This window comes from Syngnathus acus, chromosome 13, assembly GCF_901709675.1.
Source record: "Syngnathus acus chromosome 13, fSynAcu1.2, whole genome shotgun sequence".
NCBI classification, from domain to species: Eukaryota; Metazoa; Chordata; class Actinopteri; order Syngnathiformes; family Syngnathidae; genus Syngnathus; species Syngnathus acus.
This window is the reverse complement of record NC_051098.1, coordinates 13261226-13285830: the sequence shown is the minus strand read 5'-3', so window position 1 is coordinate 13285830 and position 24605 is coordinate 13261226. Positions and strand designations below refer to the sequence as shown.

Here is a 24605-nt window from a genome sequence, read left to right as displayed (position 1 = left end):
GAAACACGCGCATACACTCGGTCCATAAAAAAAAATCAATTAAAAAAGACGAGGAAAAGTGAACGTGTCCAATTGGTTAGCTGCGAAAATGCAAGTGGCCACTAGATGGCAGCAGAGGGTTTCTGCAGTACAGGTCACACGACTGCTACGGGCTCTTGATTTCATTTGAACCTTCACAACCAAAAAAAGAAAAAGTCTATCTGGCTAACTAACTAATTACCTCTCTCACACACTAACCCAAATCCCACAACAATTTTACTCCTGAACTTACTCTGGAGCAACCTAACAGTGAAGATGGCTCGCTGGCCATTGCTCCAAGCCAAGGTCCCGTGAGCCGGGCAGCTGGCAGCGGGCGGGCATTCACATCTGGAGCTGCCACAAGCTTCTCGTTAAACAGCCGAGGAGGCAGCGAGGCCATCCAAAGACCAGATGTACAGTGACAGTCTCACGAACACTCATACAAAAACTTTCTCTCGCTCTTTTACACACACTTCCACACAAGCAGTTTGTTTAGTGTGTGAGGATCGACATGGATCTCACCCCCCCATCATGCCCCCGCCCCCTCGGTTTCTCTGTAATTGATCCCAGACTGGACATTGGCATTCATATCTTCCTTACTTTATCTTCCAGACAAGATTTCTACTGCTTCCAGATGCCGACACCACTCTTGAGAACTCAAAAGTTCAAGTCAGTTTTCCGGGGAGGGGGGGGAGAAGAAAAAAAAAAAGTGCTGCTTTAATGTCTTCAACGTCCAAAAAAAGCTGGAAGCAAGACGAGTAGCCGACGCAAGCAGAGGTAGAGCGCATACCTGAGAACCTGCTTTTACTGTCTTCGGTTTATTGTTCCAAATTCTCTTCCAACAGCAACAAACAACCAAAAATGTTTACCGTTTATCATAAAACAAGTGGACTAAATCAATATGTCACTAACAGATGCCACAGCGTAAATCAACAGAATACAAATATATATATTTTTTACTTCCCAAACCAAGTCACATGTTCATATAGTCGCTTGTTACTAGGCAGAAATCTTAGGCCTCAATCACACTGTCCTAAATGTGGCTGTTTCAAAAACGTAAAATACATTCGTAAGCCCATTACATTCACTGCTGTGTATTTAATATAAATGACAAAAACAAAACACACTGCTGGGTCAAAAATAACCCAATTTGGGTCACACTGACCCAACTCCCTCCACCACTCACTCAGCGATCACGCCCGAGTGGGGGAACGCCACAAATAAAAAGCGCAGCGTTGCAACACTCGCAAATCCTCCCGAGCTCAATTGGAGCAACGCAATTGGCTTTTACTCAAACTATTTTTACGACCCGAACGATGAGAGTGGGAACAAGAGCAACATTTACTTTGACCGGCAAGGATCATAAAGCGCTAAATGTGCGGTTTGCGAAATGGGGTCCCTGGACGAGCCCGGGTTTGGACGTCTGCAACTTCCTCTTTCTTATTTTGTATCTACGATATTACGGCATATCACAATAAAGTGCAAAGCGACATATGGGGACCAGTGCGCCAATTCGGGGTCGTTATATTTAATTGGTATTAGAACTACGAGGGGGTCTTATAAATATTTCCCCGCTTTAAGTACCGCCAAAGTTTGAAAACCACCGATTAGCGTTACAGTGCTGTTAACGCTACCGGCGGTAACGACAGCCGCACTTGAACTCGTCCCGCGCCTTTTACTGTACAGGTGGTCCATGCCTGGGCCATGTGGGAGCCTAGCGGGGCACTAGCGCATCGCACGTGTTGGGGGGCCGTGATGTGTTTCGCAGATACAAAGTCTCAGTCTGCTCTCTCATCTGGTGCCAAAAACAAAAACCTCCATTTCGACTTTGAGACACTCAGTAGGAAAGTACTTGAAAGCCTACACAGTGTCTCCATAAAAGGTTAGTTAGCTAGCTAGTAAGCGTATGAGTTTCCGTGTATGTTACGGTTTGTTTGTTTATGTAAATTGTTTTATTAGCTGTTGTGAAATGCGCCACATAATTAAAGTTGTATTGTAACTTGGAGTTGCTAATTTAGCAAGTTAATTGGTGAGAGTTAGTTAGCATGCTAGCGGGCGTGCGTTACTTTGTTCCTAATATAGAGGGCATGGATTTCTATGTTAATTAAAGTTTGTGACTTGTGAGTGCTAGTGAGCAAATGACGTGATTGTAAAATAAAATGTGTTTAAATCGGGTTGGTAGTCTATGATCACATGACCCCGATAATATTTTCCAAATTTTTATTGGCTATAAAAAAGAGATAAGACTACGATTAAATGAATTGGAAATGACTGGGAGACTTGTAATTGGTCCTGCGTCAGACTTTTCATAGCCAAAAGTGCTTTGACGCCAAAGAAAAGCATTTGGAAAGGCCTCGCCGCTTGTTTGTGTTGACTTTAGGCGAGCAAACCCAGTTTGTTGTCATCTGGAACTTATTTTGACTGTTGACATATAATAACAATAAATGAGCCAGTGGGACTGATGATTCATTTTCATTGAGACAATACGAAACAATACGTTTGTTGTTCCTGCTCCATTTCTGACATTCATGCTCTGCATTCACAGACGTCTTTATTAAGCAAATTCGACACAGCAGTCTTGAAACATGCAAATAAAACGTAAAACGATCACTTTGTTTGGGGGGGAAGCATCCTACGGAACGGATGAAACTAATTTTAAAAAGAAAAAAGGGCAGGAAACTTAAGACAATCACATTACTTATTCTTTTGAGTCACTGGTTCAATGCAAATGATGGAAAATCAATTACAATTTACAACAGGTCCGTTTACATTTGGGCAGCGCGTTTGAAGAGTAGTTTCAACATCTACCTCACAGATTCTAAATTTGAATCTCGCTTTTTTTTTTTTTAAATGTAAATTGAATGTATTTTTTCATTGTTTTTATGATGCCACCAGAGTAGCGGAGGTTAAGTGACCCAACATACGAGTTTCTGAGATACGAGCCGTCAATCAGTTTTTTTTTTTTTGTTTTTTTTACTTTTCAGCGCAAATTTGGGATGTTAAGACTTATGCTGGCACTAAACTCGATTTAAGAGACCCGAAGTTGACTAATACCACCCCAGACGAAGTTTACCGTCAAACTAAACATAAAAACACAGCATTTTTAACAACCAAACTACCTTGCCCAGTCGCAGTTTAGACAACAAACCCATTTAGACAACGTGTATTTGAACATTAATGTTGGAATAAGACATTTAGAGAGATGATATTATCAATACTCACAGGTATACATTTCTTTATCCTCTGAGCTCTGAGAGAAAATAAAAGAATTTTACGACAACTTACACTTACTGAGGAAGTTTTTTTCTTCTTCGTTTGTCTCTGCGCGGATGTCTGACGGTGTACTGCCTCCTGGTGGCCAATGCGGGCATACTGGAAGGAGCAGCACAATGAATTGGATCCTAGCATTAAAATCATGATGCACAGCAGATATTTTTATATTTTGTCAAGATAAAAAATCATAATTAGACAGAACAAACTATATTTGTTCACAATAAAATATGTTTACTATTTCTGATATTAAACTCAAAATTGACAAATGCCTTTTTTCCCCCCAAATGATTTTGCAGACTCTAAAGCTTCTATAAGGACCCCAGTTTGATAACCACGATACTGTCCTGAAGTTAGTGTGGCCTCACCGAACCTCTCTACCCCCATCCTTTCTTCCTTCCCCACCAAGCCAAACTACTTAAATGGCATGCAATGCTGCTTGCAGCTGGCAAGCTTCTGCTCCATATCAAGGGACCACACATCAAGAAGTACCTTTATTAGCCATTGTGCCCGTTGGGGTACAAAGTTTTGTCGTAGGGGTGGTATCCTCAACTGGTTCTACTTTTCCACCCTTGACACTCAACTCATTAGCCATTATTGGCTGCTGGGCAAGCAAATCTGCCAATATATTCTTATTTATATTTCCCCTCACAAGAAGGACTGGCAATGGAAATAATTTGTTGCAGGCCATCATAAAAGCATGATTAACTGTACGAGTATGAGATGAAGACAGTTTGGCGTTCTTAACTTTTAGTCATATGCTGTGTCACAAAGGCATCGTGCAAAGATATTTGCAGTTGATTTGAGTCTACTTAACTGTGCTACAAGTGTATAAACTCACTCTCTCACTGTGCCGTGCTGCGGGCAAAAACGTTCGTATTATCAGTTGGCTAAGGTTTACAGCATGTTTGTCTATAAATAGTGAGCGCGGTGGCTCCCCTGGCCCAAGCGAGTCCAACTGTGAGTACCGACTAATTAGAGCCTTCTCTTGTGTCTGGGCTCACCTCCATGAGAGCAACTTTACAGGGCACTCGCAACTTTTCAGCCTGGGGCGCCTTCAAGGCTCTCCTCCTCACACCGCAACCACTTCAACAAATAAAATACATGAACGTGTCAACTGGTGTTCTCTCATGACAACTTGCAGCAGCTGATTAAATAAAACATGAAGGCACACAACATGTTCCGCCCACTAGAGCAACCTGCAGCGCTGTTAAATATTTCAAGAAGGCAGTTCAAACACGAGCCAGAAAGAATCAGCGGTAGAGAGAAATTGCGACCACGGTGTGACAAGATGTTTCCTTCAGTCTGCCTGCTGGCCACTTGGGTTCTTCTTCTTCCACTCCAAGGTGAGCGCTCGACCCGGTCGGTCAGTCAGTTACTCGCCAACCGTGTCGTACCCTCAGCTTTAGATCTTTTCGAACCCGAGGTGAAGTACGTGACCCTCAACGCGACCGTGACCGCGGGGGGCTCGGTCCGCTTGGACTGCGGCGCCGACCCGCCCTCCGTCTTCATCTGGGGCTTCACCAGAGCCGGTTCGGACAGCAACGTGGCTCTGGCTTACGACTACGGTCATGGTCTCAAGCTGCAGGCTCGGCCGGATGGCGTGGTTGCCGTGCGCGTGCCCGTCAACACCTCCGCCCTGGTTCTGGAGAAAGTCCGGCGGGAGGCGGAGGGCACGTACACCTGCCAGGCTTTGTACCACGCGGCTAGGGTGACCTTCTACGACACCAGGCTGGATGTGGACGATGATTAATGACGCACAAATAAACTCAGAGAAGTTCCTTGTTGTGTTCCTCGCTTTCTAACAAACTCACTCACAGACGCACTCGTGTTTTTTAACCGTGAGGAAGGAAGCTGACAGTGTGCTGACTTACTCTTCCTTATCATCTCTTTATATTATTACAAAACTTTACAAGTCGCTAAATCTCCGTAACACAAACCAGTTCTCAGGCCAAAAACAAACAAAAAAAGCATAAATAATATAAAACTGACAACTTTGTTCTTTGACACAGATACATTCATATGAAATAATAGTTTTCTACTAGAAAAAAATAAATAAGTCATCTGAAGGAGTCTTTGGGAGTTCCGCCTCAGTCTGTGAAAGTTTGCCGTCCTTGTCGGACAAAGTACTCTTAGGTCCATCGACTGTCTTTTCTCAGGTCCTCCGGCTGTCCTCTCTTAGGTCCTTTGTGACATCACCACAGCAGCTCTGACTGTCCAGCTGTCACGTCGCAGGGACCTCAGACTTCCTGGAGACTGGCCTGGATCAGCTCACCCCCGCCGGACATCCAGCAGGGCTTTTCATCACAGTCCGAGTCTGGAAGGCCCAGATTTTCCCAGCACGGGATTGGACAGTCCTGATCCACGCAGTCCAGATCCTCCTCCGCTGCGCAAGCAACAACATGTTAATCATTTGAGGATGATTTTAATAAATCAGAAATTAGTTCATCAGTTCATTTATTTAAAAAAAAAAAAAAAGAGAATGATAGACTCACCAGTGCCATCCGCCGGACATTCCGTGTCATCTCCCTCGAGACAACACGAGCGTTGCGAAGGCGACGAATCTCGCTGCTCATCGGGCGGGTGTGGGACTTGGCGATTGTCGAGGTCATCGGAACGCAGCTCGCCCGCGGGGGAGCAGCGGTGGCGGCACGGAGAGGTTGCCGTCTGCTTCAGAGGAACCATCTCCAGACCGTCCTGCTGACAGGGCGCCGCTCGGTGCATGAGGGGAAGCGTCCCGCCCGAAAGGACGCCGTTAGGCTTGTAACACCTGAAAGAGGTAGCAGAGATGCTATTAGTGTTAGCGTTAAGCTAGCAAGGTCTTTTTTTAGTCCGTTGTTTTATACAGTGTAGATGTTTGTGTTTTATGTTTTTAGTTTGACATAAGCTAGGAGTGGTGTTAAATAACTTTTCTGAAGAAGTGTACAAAGGGGAAAAAAAAAAAAGACTGTCAGTCTGTGGCTTTCTAACCAGTAGCCATTGTGTTGATATTCAAATTCACAGGAGCGTCCTAGCATGGTACGACACTCAGTAAGCCCTCAAAGGAATTTTCCGAATCCCATTCAAAAGCGCAGCATCGTGTTTCCCCGCGCTTCCTGCTATCGGAACCGCGATCCTCGTTTTCGTTCCCGCCAGCGCAAATAAATAAACAGGAGGCTCATTAGCGTAGCCCGTGTGTTGGCTGGTTGCACACAGGGTAAACTGTGACGCCGCTGAGCCTTGAGCACATAAACAGGAGCAGCATGTGAATGTGGAGCGTAAAAAAAAAGTAGCTGGCCTTCTTCCCAACGACACGCTGTGTGACAAAGTCCTAAACAAACCATCGTAAATTGACTTGATGGAAAAGCCATCGCGAGGGGAATAAAAAAAGAAATCGGTCTTTTTAAGAAGGTTCTTTTTTGGTGCTTGACAAGATTAACAACTTAGTCATATCCCTGATACACTATTTACTAGACATTTCTATTTTTTGTGAATTCAGTCAAATAAATATTCCACAAGGCTCTGTTCTCTTCCCATTCCTGCATCCAAATAATTGATTTGCCCTCAGGTGCATCTGCACATCATTTGTGTACTTGCATGACCCCACCAGAACTCGTAAGCGTTACCTGTTATTGTTGCACAGGTTCTGACAATTCACACAGTCTGAGGATTCCGATTGGGGAAGAGCCGTGTACATGCCGCCTCCCTAAAAATTAAAACAACAGTGTTTAGTGCGGATGAAGACATTAAGTCATTCACCAACCGGGACAAAAACAAGAACCCTCGGGGGTCCCCGCACTCACATTGTGGTGGTGGTGAGGGTGGGGCAGGGTGCCATCGTGGCCGTGGGAGTGTCCGCCCGGGTAGAGGCCGCCGTTGCTGTTGTGCAGTGGCAGGCCGTTGGGGTGTTTGTGGTGCAAGTGGTGGCACCCCGAGGGCAACATGCCGCCACCCCCGCCGTGCCCGAAGCCCCCGTGGACGCCGCCGTTCATGCGGCCGGTGCCGGCCAAAGCGGTGTACTCTAGAACGTGTCCGTTGATGTCAGCCGGCTGGTACAAATAACCCGGAGGATCGTATTCTGCAGGAGGAAACACAAGGCACACCACAAGGCTCAATTCCCATCCCGTTAGATTTTCAAATTGCTATTCTGTTTATTCAAGGCGAGCATCAACACCCACTGTGCATGTTGTTGTGCTGTCGGTTCCTCCACAGGCACATGGCGATGAAGGCTAGCAGGATGAGGACCATCACGCCCAACACGCAGCCCACGATGAGGTACAGCAGACCCCCTGGTGGCCCGGAGGGCTCCTGCGGGTGGGGCCACGGCGGCGTGACGGGCCGTTGGCTTGGCGAGCCTGGAGACTGGCGTGCTGCAGTAAAGGAACAGGTGATGTTTTTAAGATTTCTTTGGTGATATTTGCTTGTTTGTTGTTTCGCTCCTTACCTCTGGTCTCGCAGATCATGACGTTGCTGTAGTCGCTCTCGCCGCCGTCGTTGAAGCACTGCATCTTGATGTCGTACGACGTCTCCGCCTGTAGGTGACCGATCATGTGCCAGTCTTTCACACCTGAGAAGAGAAGCAGGTGGGTGTGACTAGAGAAAAAAAAGTGAGTGTCGACTTCCTGGAAAGATCACGGCAGCCGTGGCTTTTTGTGGAGGCTTTAATCCTGTCTTTCTTTTTTTTCCCCTCACTTGGCTGAGGTCATGTTCTTTCATGTGCTCTTCCCCCCCCACACACAAATGCACAAACATGTAATCACACTCTCGCAGTCGCAATCTGAAAGCACATGCAAACTTCACAAACACAGCCACTGTAGGAGCGACACAAAAACACAAATACGCACACAGACACACACTCTCGTGTCAGTCCCGGGGGCCTTCACACAGTTGCTGCACTCTGGTTCACCTCCATATATGGCAGCTTATGTTTGTGCTGGCTTAAGTCCAGTGTTAACACAGACGCACAAAGACACACACGTTACATATAAAACACACAGACACAACAAGAAAGAAAATCACAAACTTTTGCATTATTGTGATTTGTATATATTTTTTAATCATTATTGTATTTTTTTTAATGTATTTGTCAGCTATTATTCCAAAAGGCTTTGGAATCCGCAGGCTGGCTGACCCGAGTTGCGAAAGTAACCGACATTTACGTGGAAACCTTGACTGAAGTTTGACCTGCGGTAAAAGGGGAGGAGCCCAAAGATACCAGCACCACCACTTCCTTGCCTTTCCTTTCCTTTCCTGTGGCGCGATGACCAGTTAGCATTCCAGACAGCAACCCGAGCCGCTGCGTAGCTCTGCTGCCCGCTCTCGTATTTCAACTCCGGCCAATTAAGTCGAAAGCCATTCACAGTAAAGAAGCCAACGCTGTCACGTTTGTCTGTTTTTGACATGTACACGCACCTTCGACCACGTCGCGCTTGTAGTCGCTGTCGTTGTCGCTGTCGGTGGGCCGATAGTAGATGTAGAAGCCTTGGATGGGAGTGTTGTTGTTACTCGAGGGACTGTACTGAAAGCGGAAGAAAACGGTTAAAAAAAAAAAAGGTTACATTAGCCCACAATTACCCTTTTTTTCCCCCTCCCCTATCAGCTAATGGAGCGGCTCGCTATCAGCCGTCCGCTCTCTAATTGCGCGGAAGTCGACCAGAGATAATGAGAGTCGGAGGTTACGGAAAGGGCGGCAATTATCTGCGCCCGTCGGCGCTCCAAAGTTTGCACGATATGAATTAATCACCATGAGAACGACAAAAACGTCCCTGTGCTCTATTTAGCCTTTCCGTACGTTTGCAGGTCCTGGTTCTCATGGCAAGCAATTTGTAACTTTTGTGACATACTCACAGTCCAGCGCAGCATGATCTGTGTGTCGCTGATGGCGTCGGTGGCGGAGATGTGCGGTCCCACCACCGGCCGGTCGGCCATGCGGGGGCTGGCTTGGGGCACCTGGTACGGCCTTGACGCCACGCTGCGAGGACTCTCGCCGTACAAGTTCATGGCGGTCACTCGGAACCTGTAGGTGGCGCCTGAAGGACGGACGGAGTTCAACGACACCTCCACCGACGGCTAAGCAATAAAAATGGAGTCGAGGCTCACCGGGCTCCAGATTGCGAACTTCCACCGACAGCTTGAGCGGCGAGATGTTGTCGGCCGCCACGCCCCACTCGGTGTTGCGGCTGCGTTTGTACTCCACCCGGAAGGCTGTGATGGGCGAGCCGCCGTTGGCTCTGGGGATCCACGTCACGTAGACGGAGCTCTCCGTCGCCATGGAGATGGTGGGCCGGTCGGGCGCCTCGGCCACTATGAGTGAAGGCGAGAAGACGGGTTAACGTTTGAACAGTGTCGCCGCATCCCGACTTGGCGGAAAGGATGGAAGGAATTCGGAGAGGAGGAAGCGGAAAGGATAAATCACGGGAGGAATGCGTACTTACGGCAGCAGCTGAGCGGTACGCACTTAAAGAAGTGGCAGAGGAAGACGGAGACAATGGTTAGTGGAAGATTAAGAAAGTGTCGTTAGTCATATCGCCACATCCATACTGAAATTGAATGTTAAAGATCATCAAAATATTTTCTTCCCAATAGCTCCTGAAAAAAATAAATGAAGCCAGAAAAGTCCACTGCCCCAATTGAAATGATTGAAAAGGCCATTCAACCCTTCCAGTCCACCCCAAAAACAGAATGTATTTAACAAAAATAAAAACACTTTACAATATCTCTATCATAATAATTGTCAGCGCATCAGTAGCAATAAAAAAAAGACAAAGTTAAAGATGGAACATTCCGCACTTTACCTCTGTCGTGGATCACCACTCCAAAGTGCGTGTTGGGCATTTTGTCCTCAGGGGCTTTGGGCGGCATCAGGACGACTGGAGGCTTGTGGGACGGATTCTTGTTGGACGAGGCGCTCTTTTCTGGAGGAGAAGGGATTTATAAGGAGGAAGCCAAACAAAGTCCCACACATGTTCCCAGTTGTTGCCCCCCGCCCCACCAGCCAAAGCACTCTGACACCGCCCCTGAGCCTCTCTCGTTTGATCAGGAGCCGGCTCGGGTTTCCGCCACTGTTTTTCCTTGCTAATAAACGTCTTGCTTTATGAAAAGCTCAGTGACCATGTAGAGTGAAAGCTGGATTTAACAGAACCGGACCCAACAGACTCTGGCTTTAAAGGACAGAATAGTGTGTCCGTTCCTTAGTTTGTTCCAGAATCGTCCGAAACTGGTGCCAGTGACCAGTTCTGGCGGCCATGTTGGTAGGGGCAATTTTACTAGTACAAACCTTTTCCAGTGCGAAAGGTGAGCATGGCCGGCTGGCCCTCACCCGCCGAGCTGCGGGCCACCATGAGGACCTCGTACAGGCTGGACGCCTCCAATTCGGAGAGACGCAGCGAGCGCTCGCTGCCGGGCACTCGCACCGTCAGCCAGCTCTCCATCAAGGTGGCCATCTCGTCCACCTGAGCGACAACGGCAAAGACAACCTTTTAGTAACGCCACAGTGGTGTTTTGCTTTTTTTTGTGTGGATCAGTCAAGAAGCTCACCTTTCGATATTTGACAAAATAGGCATTGATGGGGCTCCCGCCGTCAGGCCCCGCCCTCCACTCTAGGTCGTAAATGTCAGGTTTGTACGTCTGGGGCGGGCTGGTGATGATGGGCGCGTCGGGCGTGAGACGGTGGGCGCCACCATCGGACGGCGGCTCGTCTTCCTCCTCCGTCAGGAAGCGCTCGCCGCCCTCATCGCTCTGCATGGGCGGCAGTGAGGGCCAAACGTCCACGCCGGGGTTCAAATCTGGGAGAGAAAATGTTTCTTGTAGAACCATAGCGCACTTTGTTTTTGCTTTGTAATGGCGGGTCAGCGCTAACCGCCAAGACTTTGACACGCGTGCTAAAAGTAAAGAACAACAGTCCTTTACGATCCAAACATTTGGATCATGGCACCTTCTGACATTGTCAGAAACGCACGCGTGAGCACGGCACGGCTGCACTTTGCAAAAGTAAACAAGCCGGGAGCTGGTAAGACTAAACCTGATTCCGGGAACGTCGCCAGCTGCCATGCATTCCCCACACGGGCCATTAAAATAGCGGAGAGAAATTCTCTATGTAGTCCTGAGGCTGCCACGACAGAGGAAAGATGTCAAGGAAGTGATCCCATACGTTAAAGGAAGTCTTTCAAGGCAGAAAGGGAGAACAAAGCCACGAGGGATTCGAGGCGGCGCTAGCTATAATGCAGTCCTTCGATTGGTCAGTGCATCGATGGAGAAGAAATATTTGGATTCTCAAATGAGTTTTTGCAATGTACAAGCGGAATGTTTTGGATCACTGGTTAAAACTGACTGGCCGGTACCTCCCAACACAAACGCTCTTATCATCTTGGCATTCTTTCTGCTTGCATCTTCCAGGGGAAACACCACGCAGGGATGGAGGGAGGGAGGAGTGGATGGAACGGAGGGGTGGAAGGACGCCACCACGTAAATACAAGGCGGTTGTGTAGCACGTTGACAGCCGGGGTGGTCTGCCCCCCGTCCTAACCCTTCACAGCTACTCCTCGCATTCCAGCATCCGCGGGGGCTTATCCCCGGGCGGCGTGCACAAAGCTCACTCTCACGATCCAGCTCGGGGAGAAGGAGGGCGGCCTTGGCGCGATACGCCACCCCCAAGCGTGAGGACCGCCTCCAGACGTGGACAGCTTAACTCTTTACAGCACGGCTTCTGTTGAGATGTTTACTTTTGCCGACTACGTCACTGTACATGTGACCTGAAGTAACCTTAAGCACCGATTTCACAACTTTTTTTTTGTTTTTTCTGACATACCTGACTGCACACTCAGCATTCCCGACGACTGCGCCGACCCGATATCGTTGTCCAGCAGACATTGGTACACGCCTTGGTCCCGCGGCACCACACCCGAGATGACCAGCTGGCCTTCTGAAATCCGTACCCGGTGCGAGGCGGCCACGGGCTCGGCGTTGAACAGCCAGGTGACGTCGGGGGCGGGGCTGCCCGCGGCCACGCAGCTGAAACGTGCGGTTGAGCCGGCAGCGACGCGCTGGTCGGCGAGGCCCACCAGGATGGAAGCGGGTTCTACGAATCGGTTTCCCCATCAGACTTTTAGAACAGCGGTTCTCAAAATAAAAAAACTTCCGAGTCCTCACCGAGGATGTTGACAGTGTAGTTGGCGCTCATCACCGTCCCTTGCTCGCTCTCAGCGGCGCAAACGTATACTCCGTTGTCGTCTGTCGTCACGGAGACAAATTCCAAATTGTCACGCAGGTGTCGCAACGAAGGCCCCAGTCGGACCCGCTCGCCGTTCTTGAACCACGTGGACGACGGCGCCGGACTTCCGGAAACTACGCACTCCAGCGTGTACGACTGGGACCGCTGCAGTGTCACATTCTTGGGGCTGGTGGGATAAACTATCCTCGCTGGAGAAGAGGGGGAATCTGCATCTAAAGACAACACATAAAGACATCAAATACTGTACTTATAAAAAAAAGAAAATAAAAAAATTCTAGCGGGACTTACGTCGGACAGAGATTTTGGTACCGTGGGTCTGCATGACAGTTTCCCCGGTGACCGGATTGTACGAGCCACACTTGTAGACGCCCCGATGGTGCAACGAGGCGGACGGGATCTGAAGGTTGCCGGACGGAAGGACTAAGTAGTCGTCTAATAAGAGAGACACAGTTGGTCAACAACAAGGTTTCAAAAAAAGAATAAAATAAAGTCTGAAAAAAGAACCTGTGGACGCCTCGACGCGCTCGCCCCGCACTCGTAATCGGGGGAAGGCCGGCGGCACGCTACGGGGCAGAGGACACTCGACGATTGCCGCATCGCCGACCTGGACGGACAGCGAGCGGCGCCGGCTGTCTTCGTACTGGGAGATTTCTGCGAGGCCCGACACAGAAGGAACATTAGGAAGCGGCGAGTGCTGTTATGACTGAGCAAAGGAAAACCCAAAGGCTCATTAAGGATGTCAAAACTCCTTCTGCTTCCTTCCCGTCGCCGCTCGGCGGCAGGCGTCCTCGCCCTTTTCAAAAGCAACTTCTTGGCTTGCTGCCTCGCTACTTTAATGCGGTGGCGGCAAGGAACAAACGACAAAGACTAGATTCTTCAAGTCTTATGAGCAGTGGTGAGCAAAGGGGGGGACCGACAGGGCGATGGCCCCCGGTACTTCCACGTACCTGCCAAGTCCACACGTGCGTAGCGGCTGGCGACGGCCAGCCCGTGTCCTGAGCGCGCCACGCACTGGTAGACGCCGACGTGGGCGCGCTGCAGATTAGCGATGGTGAGCGTCCCGTCATTCAGCTCCACGCCGGGCAGGGTGTCACCGAGCAGAGGTTCGCCCCGGAAGCGCCAGGAGAGCGCCGCCGACTGAGGGTTGGTGGCGCAGCGCAGGCGGGCCGGCGAACCCGGACTCTGGACCAACGAGGCGGGCTCAGAGCGGAAAGATGGATAGTGAACTGAGGATGGAAAGAGAGTGGGTGATGAATGGAGGGAGTAGAACCAGATGGAAACCAGACAGACAAGCAAAGGTAACTGACGTGTGCAGGTGACGAGCAGGTCTTGGCTGAGACAGAGCAGAGTGGACAGGAAGACCCTGAGGCCACCGTCCATGGCGCCCTCGGACCCCTACCGGCAGCCGTGATCGCTCGGCGTGCACGCCCTCCTCCGATTGACCGACCTGAAAGAAGAGAAGGAGCATCTCACTGTACTTCCTTGACACCAATATGGGGGGGGGGGGGTATGCAGTCACTCTTTATAGCACTCTCTTGTCACACGGCTCTGCGTTCTCATAGATTCACTCTAGCCTGACGTCCCTCAGCGGTCCCCGCTGGACCAGCCCCAAAAAAAGAGGGGGGGGGGGCGTATTAAGAAGCAGCCCCCGCCCACATCTCCTCCCCCTTTCTCCTCATCCTTCTCTTTCCAAGAGTAATCCAGGCCGGGCTTTGATCCCGGGGTTCCTGCTCGGTAACCAGGGCTCGAGAAAACCACAATGGCCGCCCAGCTGTGATATTGATGGCCGTGCTTCAGCGGAAGAGCCAAGCCGAGGGGGCAAATTAAAAAAGATGACGAGTGTCGGGATGGGGGCACCGCAGGGAGTGCGAGGCTCGGGCTAAAGCTAATGCTATTTATGTCATGCTATTTGAAAGCCGCATTTGGCAAAATGTAAGCTGTTCAGTATCAATCTTGTCTGACTGTGATTCAAAACGAATCAGTCAGAGTCCAATATTATTGTCACACACACACACTTGAGCGCACACACACTCGCACACATCCTGGAAAAACAGGTGTTTAAGTGCTTAAAGAAACAATGAAAGCGCTAAGGCAACAGAGTTTGGATTTCAGCGGGCTACTGTGTAATCTGGCGTCACGTATACTTTGTGGCATCTCACATCAAAACCGCATCGCCACGCCACATGCTGCGACAGGCCCCAGGCTTGCTGGATTCATGATATATAATTACAATAATAAGACACGGGGTGGGGGGTGTCAACAAAACACGGGACCGGTAACGCCGTCCCTCGTCTACTGTATACCAGGAATGGGTTGTTCTCTAGTCTGGCCCTTCGAGCATTTACATAAAATTTGCTGGTTATCCTAATTTGGTCCTTTAAAATGGTCATTTTATTGATTTCTTTTTTCAAATACATTTAAACAGTACATATTATTTTTGTCTATATCTACAAATCTGTCAGTTTCATGAAATCAATACGTGGCCCTTGAGCACAAAAGTCAGCCCCCCCCTTTGCGCTATACGCTAACCGCCTGCCATCCGTTCCTTCCGGCGCTATGGCGACCGGTCGCCCTTGTATAAACACACACACAGCTGCCTATCGGCCCCGTCCATCTGGCGCTGTGAGGAAACGCACGAGGGCATCCATCTTCCCGCTTATCTGCTTGACTTTTCTCTGACATCCGCCACCATGAAGACACACGCCGCTAGGATATCTGGTGTCAAACCCAAAATCCCATTAGCGAGGCTCCGACCCATGCTGGTGGCAACGCATTGCTGAGGGTGCGGCTACCTGTCCCGTCAACACTTTTTTTGGACGCAAAAAGCAGCATTAGAAGTATCCAGGCTGGTCCAAACACTATAATAAACTGAATAGCAGATGTTCTGACATCAAAAGAGTCACTTAATTTGCAACTATCTATAATTTAATGTTCCAGATACTGCATACAACTCTGAAACGTAGCGCTAGCAACAATGCTAAGGGATAGCGCCACAGAAGAGGTGTCCAGGCTGCTACAAAAAGTATTCTAGACCCAAGTGACTTTATTTTATTTATAACTAACTAATTAGCTGCAATTCAATGCTCCAGATACTGTATTTAATTCTGATCGTTAGCATAATCGCTAAATGCTAACACCAGAGAAGAAGGGTGCAGACAGGTTTAAAAAGTATTCGACTGAAAAGTACTAAAAATTGAAAACCTCCATTTTTTTTCTCAAGAAACACTAAATCTTAACATTTATGTTGAACCACACCATTCCTCAAATACTCATAAATGTTCCTTATAAAGTCAAAGTCTGCTTTATTGTCAATTTCTTCACATGTCAAGACACACAAAGAGATCGAAATTACGTTCCCACTATAAGGGAGGTAGGCTAGCACCTTCTATTCACTGTGATGCACAACTCTGACACAAGGGGATAGCGTCATCCATCTCCACCACTGGTGGATAAAGAGGGAGTGAAGGTCCTGACACAAGAGAAAATAAACACAGTGACAGGTTGCCCTCAGGGAAAGCAGAGGAGGATCAGGGGGGGGGAAGGGGTTCAAGTGTACTGTGTGTCGGAGCACCTGCAGGAACTCCTTTAAGCCCCCATGTGGGCCCGGCCCATACCCCTTTCTCATTGGGTAAAAGGCGATGCGCTGGAGCATCAAAGAGCTGTGGGGCAGAGGCACAACACGTCGCAACTGGCGCTCTCGACTCAGCTTCACAAGACGGCACAGCTGAGTGGAAGCCAATGACAAACAATGTGGGCCAGTGGGAAGATCAAATCTCCTCACCGCACTGACACCGACACACAAACCAAATCCAGAAAACTCCACTAGACAATTTGACGCTGCGAGAAAGGACGATGTAAAGATGACGATTTTTTCAGGTCAATCCTGGTGCGCCGGTCGACTGATCTGACCTGCTAGCGGAAGCCGACCGGCATGCTATACCCCGAACCTGCCCGCACTCGCCCCCTCGGATCCGCGAAGGGAGTCTGCATTCCTAAACTCAACAGGGAGGCAAAGCCGGCGGACAGGACAGACGCAACGATGGGAGATAAACGCAAAAACAAGAAGACGGAGAAGGGGGGTGAGGGTACAAAAAGGTCTCCATTTGCCAAGCCACAACGGCTATCTGAAGCTTGCTCATACCTCAAATCAAGACCTATTAACTCATTGGGTATGGCCTTCGTGAGTCGAGGTATCTCTGAACTTCCAGAAAGAGTCTCCTTGCGGAAAGAAACTCCAGGGGGTCCATTATTCGTCAGGATGAACTGGCCGAGGCAGTCTGGGGCCACGGCGGAAACTAATGAGTGGAAGCATCGGGCTAACACCATCTGCTTCACCCATTCAAAGAAAGAGGCGTGATTTGGAATCAGCGCAAGGAATTAGCTCCAGAGGAAGAAGAGAGGGGAGTCGTTAAACTTGGATGGTTTCGGCCGCAAGAGGATAGAAAGTGGACCGTTGAGGCGGTGCTGGGGTGATGATGAGGTCAGACAGGTCTCGAGACGCCGCGGCCGTGACGCTGTGGCTGCGATGCAGGATCAGGAATGGAAATGGGAGGCCTTGGGGGATCAGACAGTCACATCCCACAAAGCCTTGTTTACCAAGGACACACACTGCCCCCCCCCCTCCTAAAAGTGGCACGGCCGAGACTCGGGAGATGACGCTAATTCCACCCTGAGGCTTTTTGGCCGCGAAAGCAGAGGCAAAAGAAGGGGAGGAGGCCGATGAGACCGTGGCTGAATGGTACAGTATGTTCGGCTGCTCTTAATTGGAGATTGTTCTGCGTTGTCTTGTTTCCCTTGGGAATCTGCGAGGGAGGGGGCGGGGGCCAGTGGGAGGTCCACTCGTTTCCCAAGGTCCTCAGAGAGCCGGATTAGCCAACAGTGACGAAACTCAATAAGGGCTTCGGACATGGGAAACGGATCCCAGGGTATCGCCGCCATACAAGGCCACCTCCGGACCTTTTGCAAAGTAACTAACAACTCGACGCCTTTGTGGGAGCGCTCGGGGTCCTTCCAGCTGACTTCACAGGCCTTGTAACCCACAACGGGACGTCTGCTCCGACCAAAAGGTAATTTCGATGGAAGAGAGGAATGCCCGAGGGGGGCTTTATGCCCGTGGGGAGTGTTATAATACCCCCGACATGTGCCAAGAGTCTGACTCCCCGCACCAGGTGAGACATTCCTCCGAGTCAGTTTGGACTACACAGATGATGGCGAAAAGGCGTTGATGCAAGGGGAGGATCAAGTTTGCCAGAAAGTTCACCTTCTCCAAAGGGAGTTGGAATCTGTTGTGTCGGGCATGCGGTGATCTGATCCAGCTGCCACCCCCCCCCTCCCGACGCTCCTGGATTCCATCAGTGTACATGTCTCCGCGGCAACAAGCGGTAGACAACATTCTCTGGTCAGCCTCTTCCTGATAGATCCATGGCCAATGCCCAAAAACTTGAAAAACAAATATTGTGTTTTCTTTAAGAAAGTCAAAGGAAAGCAGACTTTGGGAGAAACTCGTGATAAATGGGTCTATGTGGTGTTCCTCACGTTGCGGGGGCATGGCGAGGATTTACAGGATGAAGAACCTGCTCTGCAACTGCTCCGGTTGGCCCGCCAGAATAAAAACAAACATTTGTGAAGAGGTTAAATATAATCAGTCTTCCTCACCGACGCACAAATCTCTTGCAAAAACCCAAACAAACCAGCACTCAAAGACAAATATGCAGCGTCCGCAAATGCTCCTTATAGTTTGTCCAAATGTTTATCCTCGCTACTCTTGCTTGTTGCGCGCCAAACAGGAGATCACAAAACAAACCGTCTGGCGTCAATAAACAGACGTGTCGGCCGAGTCTCAATTTCCTGGCACTGGCTCAGAACGTCTCGAAAAATCCAACAGCCGAGGCCAAGGATAACAAGACCTCCTGTCACCAAGCGAGAGGGCGTGGTCTCATGTCGCGTGTGCCATCTTTCGTAAGTGGACCCCGACGGAGTGATTGATGCGAAAATGACAAAACTGTATAAAGAAATAATAAACAGCGCAGTAGAAAATGAAGAGTGGCTGGAAAAAATATCCACATCAATGCGTTTGAAATTCTCGCACTTTTGGTAGCTTAATGGAGAAGCTCTGGGTTTGTGTCGCTTAGAAACTGCTACCGTGGACCGCAATAGAGAAGACAGTGAATGATTATCACAGAAGGCCAATATTCCACAGATCGGTGCCAAACAACGCCTTGGGCCCGATGGAAGCCGCAGTTTAGCCCGAATCCGCCAAGCCGCCGATCAGCGGGACAACAAAGTCGCCGATGGCCGCTCGTTTCGGCCTTAATATAGTCCGCACCGAAACCGAAGTCAGATGTGACTCGTTGGCTTTCGAAACATTTGAAATAGAAAGCTGCGGTCTATATAAAAAAAAAAAGAAAAGCTCACTAGGGGCCCCGCCGCCGAGGCATATTTAGTCGGCTGGCTTTCGGGAATCTCGCAGATGCTGAGGATTAAAGTTCACACCAGACACAATGAACCCCAACAAGGTATTTTTGTTTTGCGTCAAAGCCCACGTGGCGCTCTGCAACATGTTCGCCGCACGTCACAGCTCGCCAAAAGGCGCTCCCTCAGATGGTTCCAAGTACATAATAAAGGGTATTTATAGTCACTTCAAATAGCGTGGCTTAAGGAGGCGGCTTCACGCAGCAGCACAGACGAGTTGAAGAAGACCCCGTTTGACGTCGACTTCGACGGTCATTTCTTGAGTTGTGCCTTTGTGGTTTGCGTCCTCTTATCGTTCTCGGGGTATATTTAGAGCCAGTCTGTATTTTCATTACACCAACAGGCAAAACCTCAGAGGAGAAGCAGACCTCTGAGCCGGGCTCGCATCCAGCCGGTACCGCCTCGCTCTTGCCCAGCGGCCGTTGCGGAACATCTGCTTGAAAAAAAAGTTGCTTGTTTGCCTTTGCAATCACTCCAGCCTATATTTGTCATTTAAGTGTTGCAGTAACGCACAAATAAAGATAAACTGACAGTTGCTGATTGATTGAAAATGTTTATGATTGCCTCTATGAATAGTAAATAGACAGCATAGCATAGCACAGCTACTTGTCTTGGTGCGAATTTGCTGGACAATTTTTCCTACTTTACAAGATGGTGTAAATGTAGCATTTAAATGTCTGAATCTCTATTATTACCCGGAAACCATCACATGGACTCAATTTTGAGTATAGCTCGTCATTCCTTGTCGCTCTCCCTCAGCTACTCCTGACTGCTGGGTGTTGTCAATCAGCACCCGGAGACTCCATGATCATGGGGGCTTTTTTGGCACTCCGCCACCTCCCCTCTAACTTCCTCCCGACGGGGGCCCGGGCCTTGATAAATGGCTGCCGGCGTTCGCTAACAGGCTTGATGGAGAAGTTGAGGTCAAAATGCCCGGAAGCTAATTTTGAATCATTTGGCTATTTAGGATACGGAAGGCGATTTGGAGAGACGGTCATTCCCTACGTCAAAATATTGTGACAGCGATGAAAAAAAATCTGAGATTTATCGCCGTGTTTTTATGGCTCTTGGGACTTCTCTCAGGCAGAGGTCAACTCAGTGACAGAATGAAGTGCGAGCTCAAATAAACAAGCGAACCATGCTTTGTTTTAACTCTCTTTACAAAATGAGGCCCACAGTAATCTGTTAATAAAATTTAAAAAAAAATTCTTGTTAAAAACATACTTATTCGGGGCTATTTTTGTAACGCCTTGCTAGCGGAGAAGAAGCGATGTTAACCCCTCGCTGCTAGTCGTCTGGTTGGACAGCAAACAGCAGTCAAGGAAAATTCCGTCCGACTATTATTAACTAAAATCAATCATTTTAATAAACAGGCTCGCAAATAATAACTAACCTGATTAGAAAGTCATAACTGAATGGTAGACTAACAGGCAGGTTGTTAGCACAACACACAAGCATGATTAGCATATTTTGCTAGCAGGTACAGTAAAAGCTTAAAAATAAACTTTTATCTGCTTTCAGATGACTGAACGTAGGGGGGGGGGGGTGTAATGCTAATTGCTATCGCACGGTGTATCGGTACTTGTCCTCATTGCTATGGAAACCCGGCGGGTGGACTTTAAAGTTCTTGTGTGGTTCTAATAGCGCATGTGTTGCCTGTGTGAGCTTGGTACCATTACACGCTCCCATTGAAAATTACCCACTTAACATAGCTTTGCTACGGCAACATGTGTTTGTCATTAGCGGGCACACTAATAGTAAAAAAAAGTGGCTTAATCGCACCGTTGTGCTTTGTTCATGGCCTGTCCGAAATGAGTTGGGCCCGCTAATGGCTAATTAATGTCCCTGCATTCGTGGAAACAAAACCAGGAATCAAGACAGGGCGGCTAACAGTGGTGTTAGCATCGCAACACAAAATATACAATAGATATACAAAAAAAAATAAAAATTGTGATTAAATACACTGGTGCTTGACCTTGATGTGGTCTGGTATCATTTTTCGGTATACCACGTTTTAATTTTTCTTTTTTATGTTTTGTTTCTGATAATTTGCGCTGGATAAAAGAGGTGCGTCAACTCAACAATGACGACACTAGGAGGGAATTTGTGCAAAAAACTGCTGTTATACAAATTTGGGGGGCCAGAATTGAAAGAAAACACCGTAATGAGGATTTCCACGTGATTCGGTGCAACAAAAGAGCAACCCGTCGATATCAGCGATCCCTGAAAGGATTTGAAAGGCGTCGGAAGTGTCTGCTTGTCGCCCATTGACACCACAAAGCGGCGGCCGGCGTTTGAACTTGGAGGCGTTTTTTATGCGCGGGCGCCCATGTGTGTCACCCCGATGCTGCGCCCCCATTGGATCCTTTGTTCCCCATCACTTGTTTGGAGTGTTCAGTTTACTGACAAAAAACATGAAAGTGGATGGCCATTCATCAACTACCTTGCAATGTACTTCAACTACAACAGCAATTATGCGAATGTGACATATTAATCAGCAACAACAAAAAATAAAACAAAACATGATTTAATATTTTTTCCTAATGATTCGAGCACAGTTGTCAAATTAAATGCCCAAGAAATTATTCCTGTCTTAGGGGGGAATATCAGAAGTAGTGTGTACATTTATAGAGCTTTACAAGTACAAATCAGCCTTCTAATTCTGATGACAAACCAAAATCTACTTAAATCCATGCAGATTTGACCTTAAACTCAATCAAAAGTGGTCTTTGGGCGCTGAATCACACCACACTCGATTTAAAACAATCAAAACTCTCTGAGCTGAGAGAAAAACTTCAAATGTTTCGACAGCAGAATTAATGTGGCGGAAATATGGCTCCCCAAAGTGTAACTGCAAGTTTTCTTTTGGTACAAAGTGATGATTCAACGCTCCATGTTTGGACTCTTTTTTTCTAAATTAATGTTGTTGACACGGCACGCCAACTGAGGACATAATAACCATTTTTAGTCATATTCTCCGGTGCAGAAATATTTTTTCCTGCGTGCAGTCACCTGAAGGTGTCTTGCAAGTATAGTCAATATGAGGAGCAAAAACTTGTTGAATCACAAAGTTCTCTCAAATCCAGCCACACATCGTTTCGGGAGCCTTGCCCCGCTAGGTGTCAGAACTTTCCCCGGGATCTAATGCACCTTGCCCGGCCTCTTTTAGGTCACTCAGCAAGCCTTCCTCGGGTCCTCATTGTGAATCTTTGTCGGCCACTGCAAACATCCTCCGGTCTCGCTCTCACTCAACAAGGCTCTGAACTTTCCACGGCTCTCGGTGCAGCCTTCATCGGCCACTCAGCGAGTTTTCCCCGCGGCCCCTCTCCGAACTTTCCACGGCTATTTAGCAACACTCTCCGGTCACTCAGCAAGCCTCCTTCCCCGACTATTCTCCAAACATGCCTGCTAGCCAGACGTCCATCCGTCCTTCGAGCTCCCGGGGACAATCAGTGCTACCTTCTCGCCGATGTTCTTACCTTGTTTCCAGGAGCGCTGGTTGCCGTGGGCCGTATCAGCAGCCAAAAGCATTCTCACGGTGCAAAATCCGCGCGGGGCCCTCCATTCCACGCGGAAGACACGGAGACCACCGCACCGGAGAGTGTGGAGACTTTCAGTCCCGCAGAAGAGTCCGTAAGCTTCGGGACCAAAGTGCGATGAATAGAGAAATTGGAGAAACAAAAAAAAAAAACGGAGCTCAGTTGGTGGTGGACGGTGGAGAACTTCTCGCAGGTGTGGACGTTATTCCACTTGCGTGTATTTGGTATCGATCAACAAAAACATACCGGGAGAAGAAAAGATCCACTTTGTTGGCTACACACGCTCACTTGTCAGGAGCCGCCGAGCAGAGGGAGGCGGTTTGGGGCTGCACTCGCACCTCTGGAGCCAGTGTCTGGTCGCTCCGTGGATCATAGCAGCAGCGGCCAGGCTGGAATGTCCCAACCCTGCTCGCTTGCACGCTGCTCCCACCGGGAACGGGAGAGAGGGAGGGAGGGAGAGAAAGAAGGAGGCGGAGACAGGAGGTGGAATCTTGGAAGACGGCAAGGAGGAGGTGGCCTAGGAGGGACTTTGTTGCCCGAATGGATTGTATGCATCGCATTAACACTTTGACGGAATGTGGCCGAAAAACACACAAGGATGACCTAGATGTCTGATTTACATTCATTAAAAAGATTACAAAGGTCGTTTATTCACGTTGTTCTTGTTAATATTTCATTCGTCGTTAAAAGTGTGTAAATCTGCAGTCAGTTGCACCAGTGAAAAAAAACACACAATCAAATAGTGTTCTTACCCAGGCTCATTAAAGTCTATGTGGGTGTGGCGAGAGGGTCATTTTTTGGCACCTATTCTAATGTCGGTCGGTCGGCTGGGGCTGAGACACAACCATGTGTTGTGCGTGTGGACGTGAGTCAACAAGATGATCACATAGGCCACGACATGTCTCAGACGGCAGGTGCAGCCTCGCTAGGTGCGATCCGGTCCAAAGGCAACAGAACAGCAAACGTCTGACGGAAAGAAAGAAAAACAGCAAAGGAGGAGGAAGAAGACTTCAATTTGCCCAAATTCTGCTATGATCTCATTTCCGTGGCAACCAAACGAAACAGGATTTTGTCCATAAAGCTCCCTTGACAGGTCAAACTTTTATACATAATTCATTCCAAGTTCGAGCTCGATTTTCATGCCAAGTGTGAGTATGGCGGGATGTGTGGACTAAATCTGCGCAGGGGCGGGCTAGACTAAGTTTTGGTATCTTCACAGACCCATGCGAGCTGCTGCGGCATGGCACATTTAAAAAGGGGTGTTTAGACCGTTGTGGGTGTGAACACAATTATTTATCAAAATTGCGTTACACTACTCAGACGTGCTTCCGGCAGGCAAAAATTTAGCCTACTAAAATGTCAGGTGCGCCAAGTGCACGTGAAAGCAGACGTCCAGCATGGCACGGAGAGAAACCACATTCCTCCGTCACCCAACTCAGCTGGGATCAATTCCAGCTCACTCTGGACCTTGAACAAGATTTTTCCGTGTGATGCATTCAAGGAAGTTTCCATAAAACACGAGCGGCCATTATCAGCTAGTTTGTAATAGCTTACGAGGGGGGCGTGTTTTATGAGAGCTTCATCTTTTCGTCCCTCTCTCGGAGTGACGGGCCGCTTGGAGACGTCTGAAGTTTTGGGGAACGAGGGGGTGGCGGTGATTGGACACAGTCGCATGTGAAAGGCCAGAGAGTCCACGGGGGAGCAGGGCTCCGCACACAAAAGGGCTAGGGAGGGGCCGGCCGTGCGGGAGGGGCCACCGCTGGGAACCAAAGCTGACAGCACAAACACCGCCCTCGTCCCCCCCCCCCCAATCTCAGCGGTATTTACTCACGTATAAGTGCTAGGACCTCTGACCCACATTTAACCGAGAGAGGCTTGTTTGCTCCATGTCAACAGATTACAACACTTTCATGTTGAAAACGGAAAAATGCTAAACTGGCATCTATTTTTCTTTGTACTCATCACAAACAGCTGGCTAGCTGGCTAGCTAGCTACGCCTGCATCGCTAAAATGCAGCTTCCCTTCGAATCATCCGCAGACGTGGCTGATTTAGAGCGCCTCGTTGTCCGCTGTGAGTGCATGCGTGTCACAGACAGAAA

General features: G+C 48.7%; 1 protein-coding gene across 2 annotated transcripts; it reads right to left on the bottom strand.

The window, feature by feature from the left end:
* Positions 1-5158: 5158 nt before the first annotated feature.
* cdon (cell adhesion associated, oncogene regulated) lies at positions 5159-22985 on the bottom strand. Of its 2 annotated transcripts, XM_037267787.1 has the most exons (20): positions 22753-22985; positions 22447-22605; positions 13804-13943; positions 13444-13722; positions 13001-13147; positions 12785-12928; positions 12415-12708; positions 12074-12343; positions 10804-11051; positions 10544-10718; positions 10062-10181; positions 9367-9570; positions 9115-9296; positions 8680-8785; positions 7712-7834; positions 7446-7637; positions 7071-7345; positions 6894-6973; positions 5784-6058; positions 5159-5674 (listed from the first exon to the last, which is right to left on the bottom strand). In XM_037267787.1, the coding sequence occupies exons 3-20, from the start codon at positions 13874-13876 to the stop codon at positions 5529-5531; spliced, it is 3333 nt and encodes a 1110-aa protein (XP_037123682.1). In that variant the 5' UTR covers positions 13877-13943; positions 22447-22605; positions 22753-22985; the 3' UTR covers positions 5159-5528. The 2 variants fall into 2 exon arrangements, with proteins under 2 accessions (XP_037123682.1, XP_037123681.1); XM_037267786.1 differs by having other exon boundaries at positions 22447-22985.
* Between the last annotated feature and the right edge of the window lie 1620 nt (positions 22986-24605).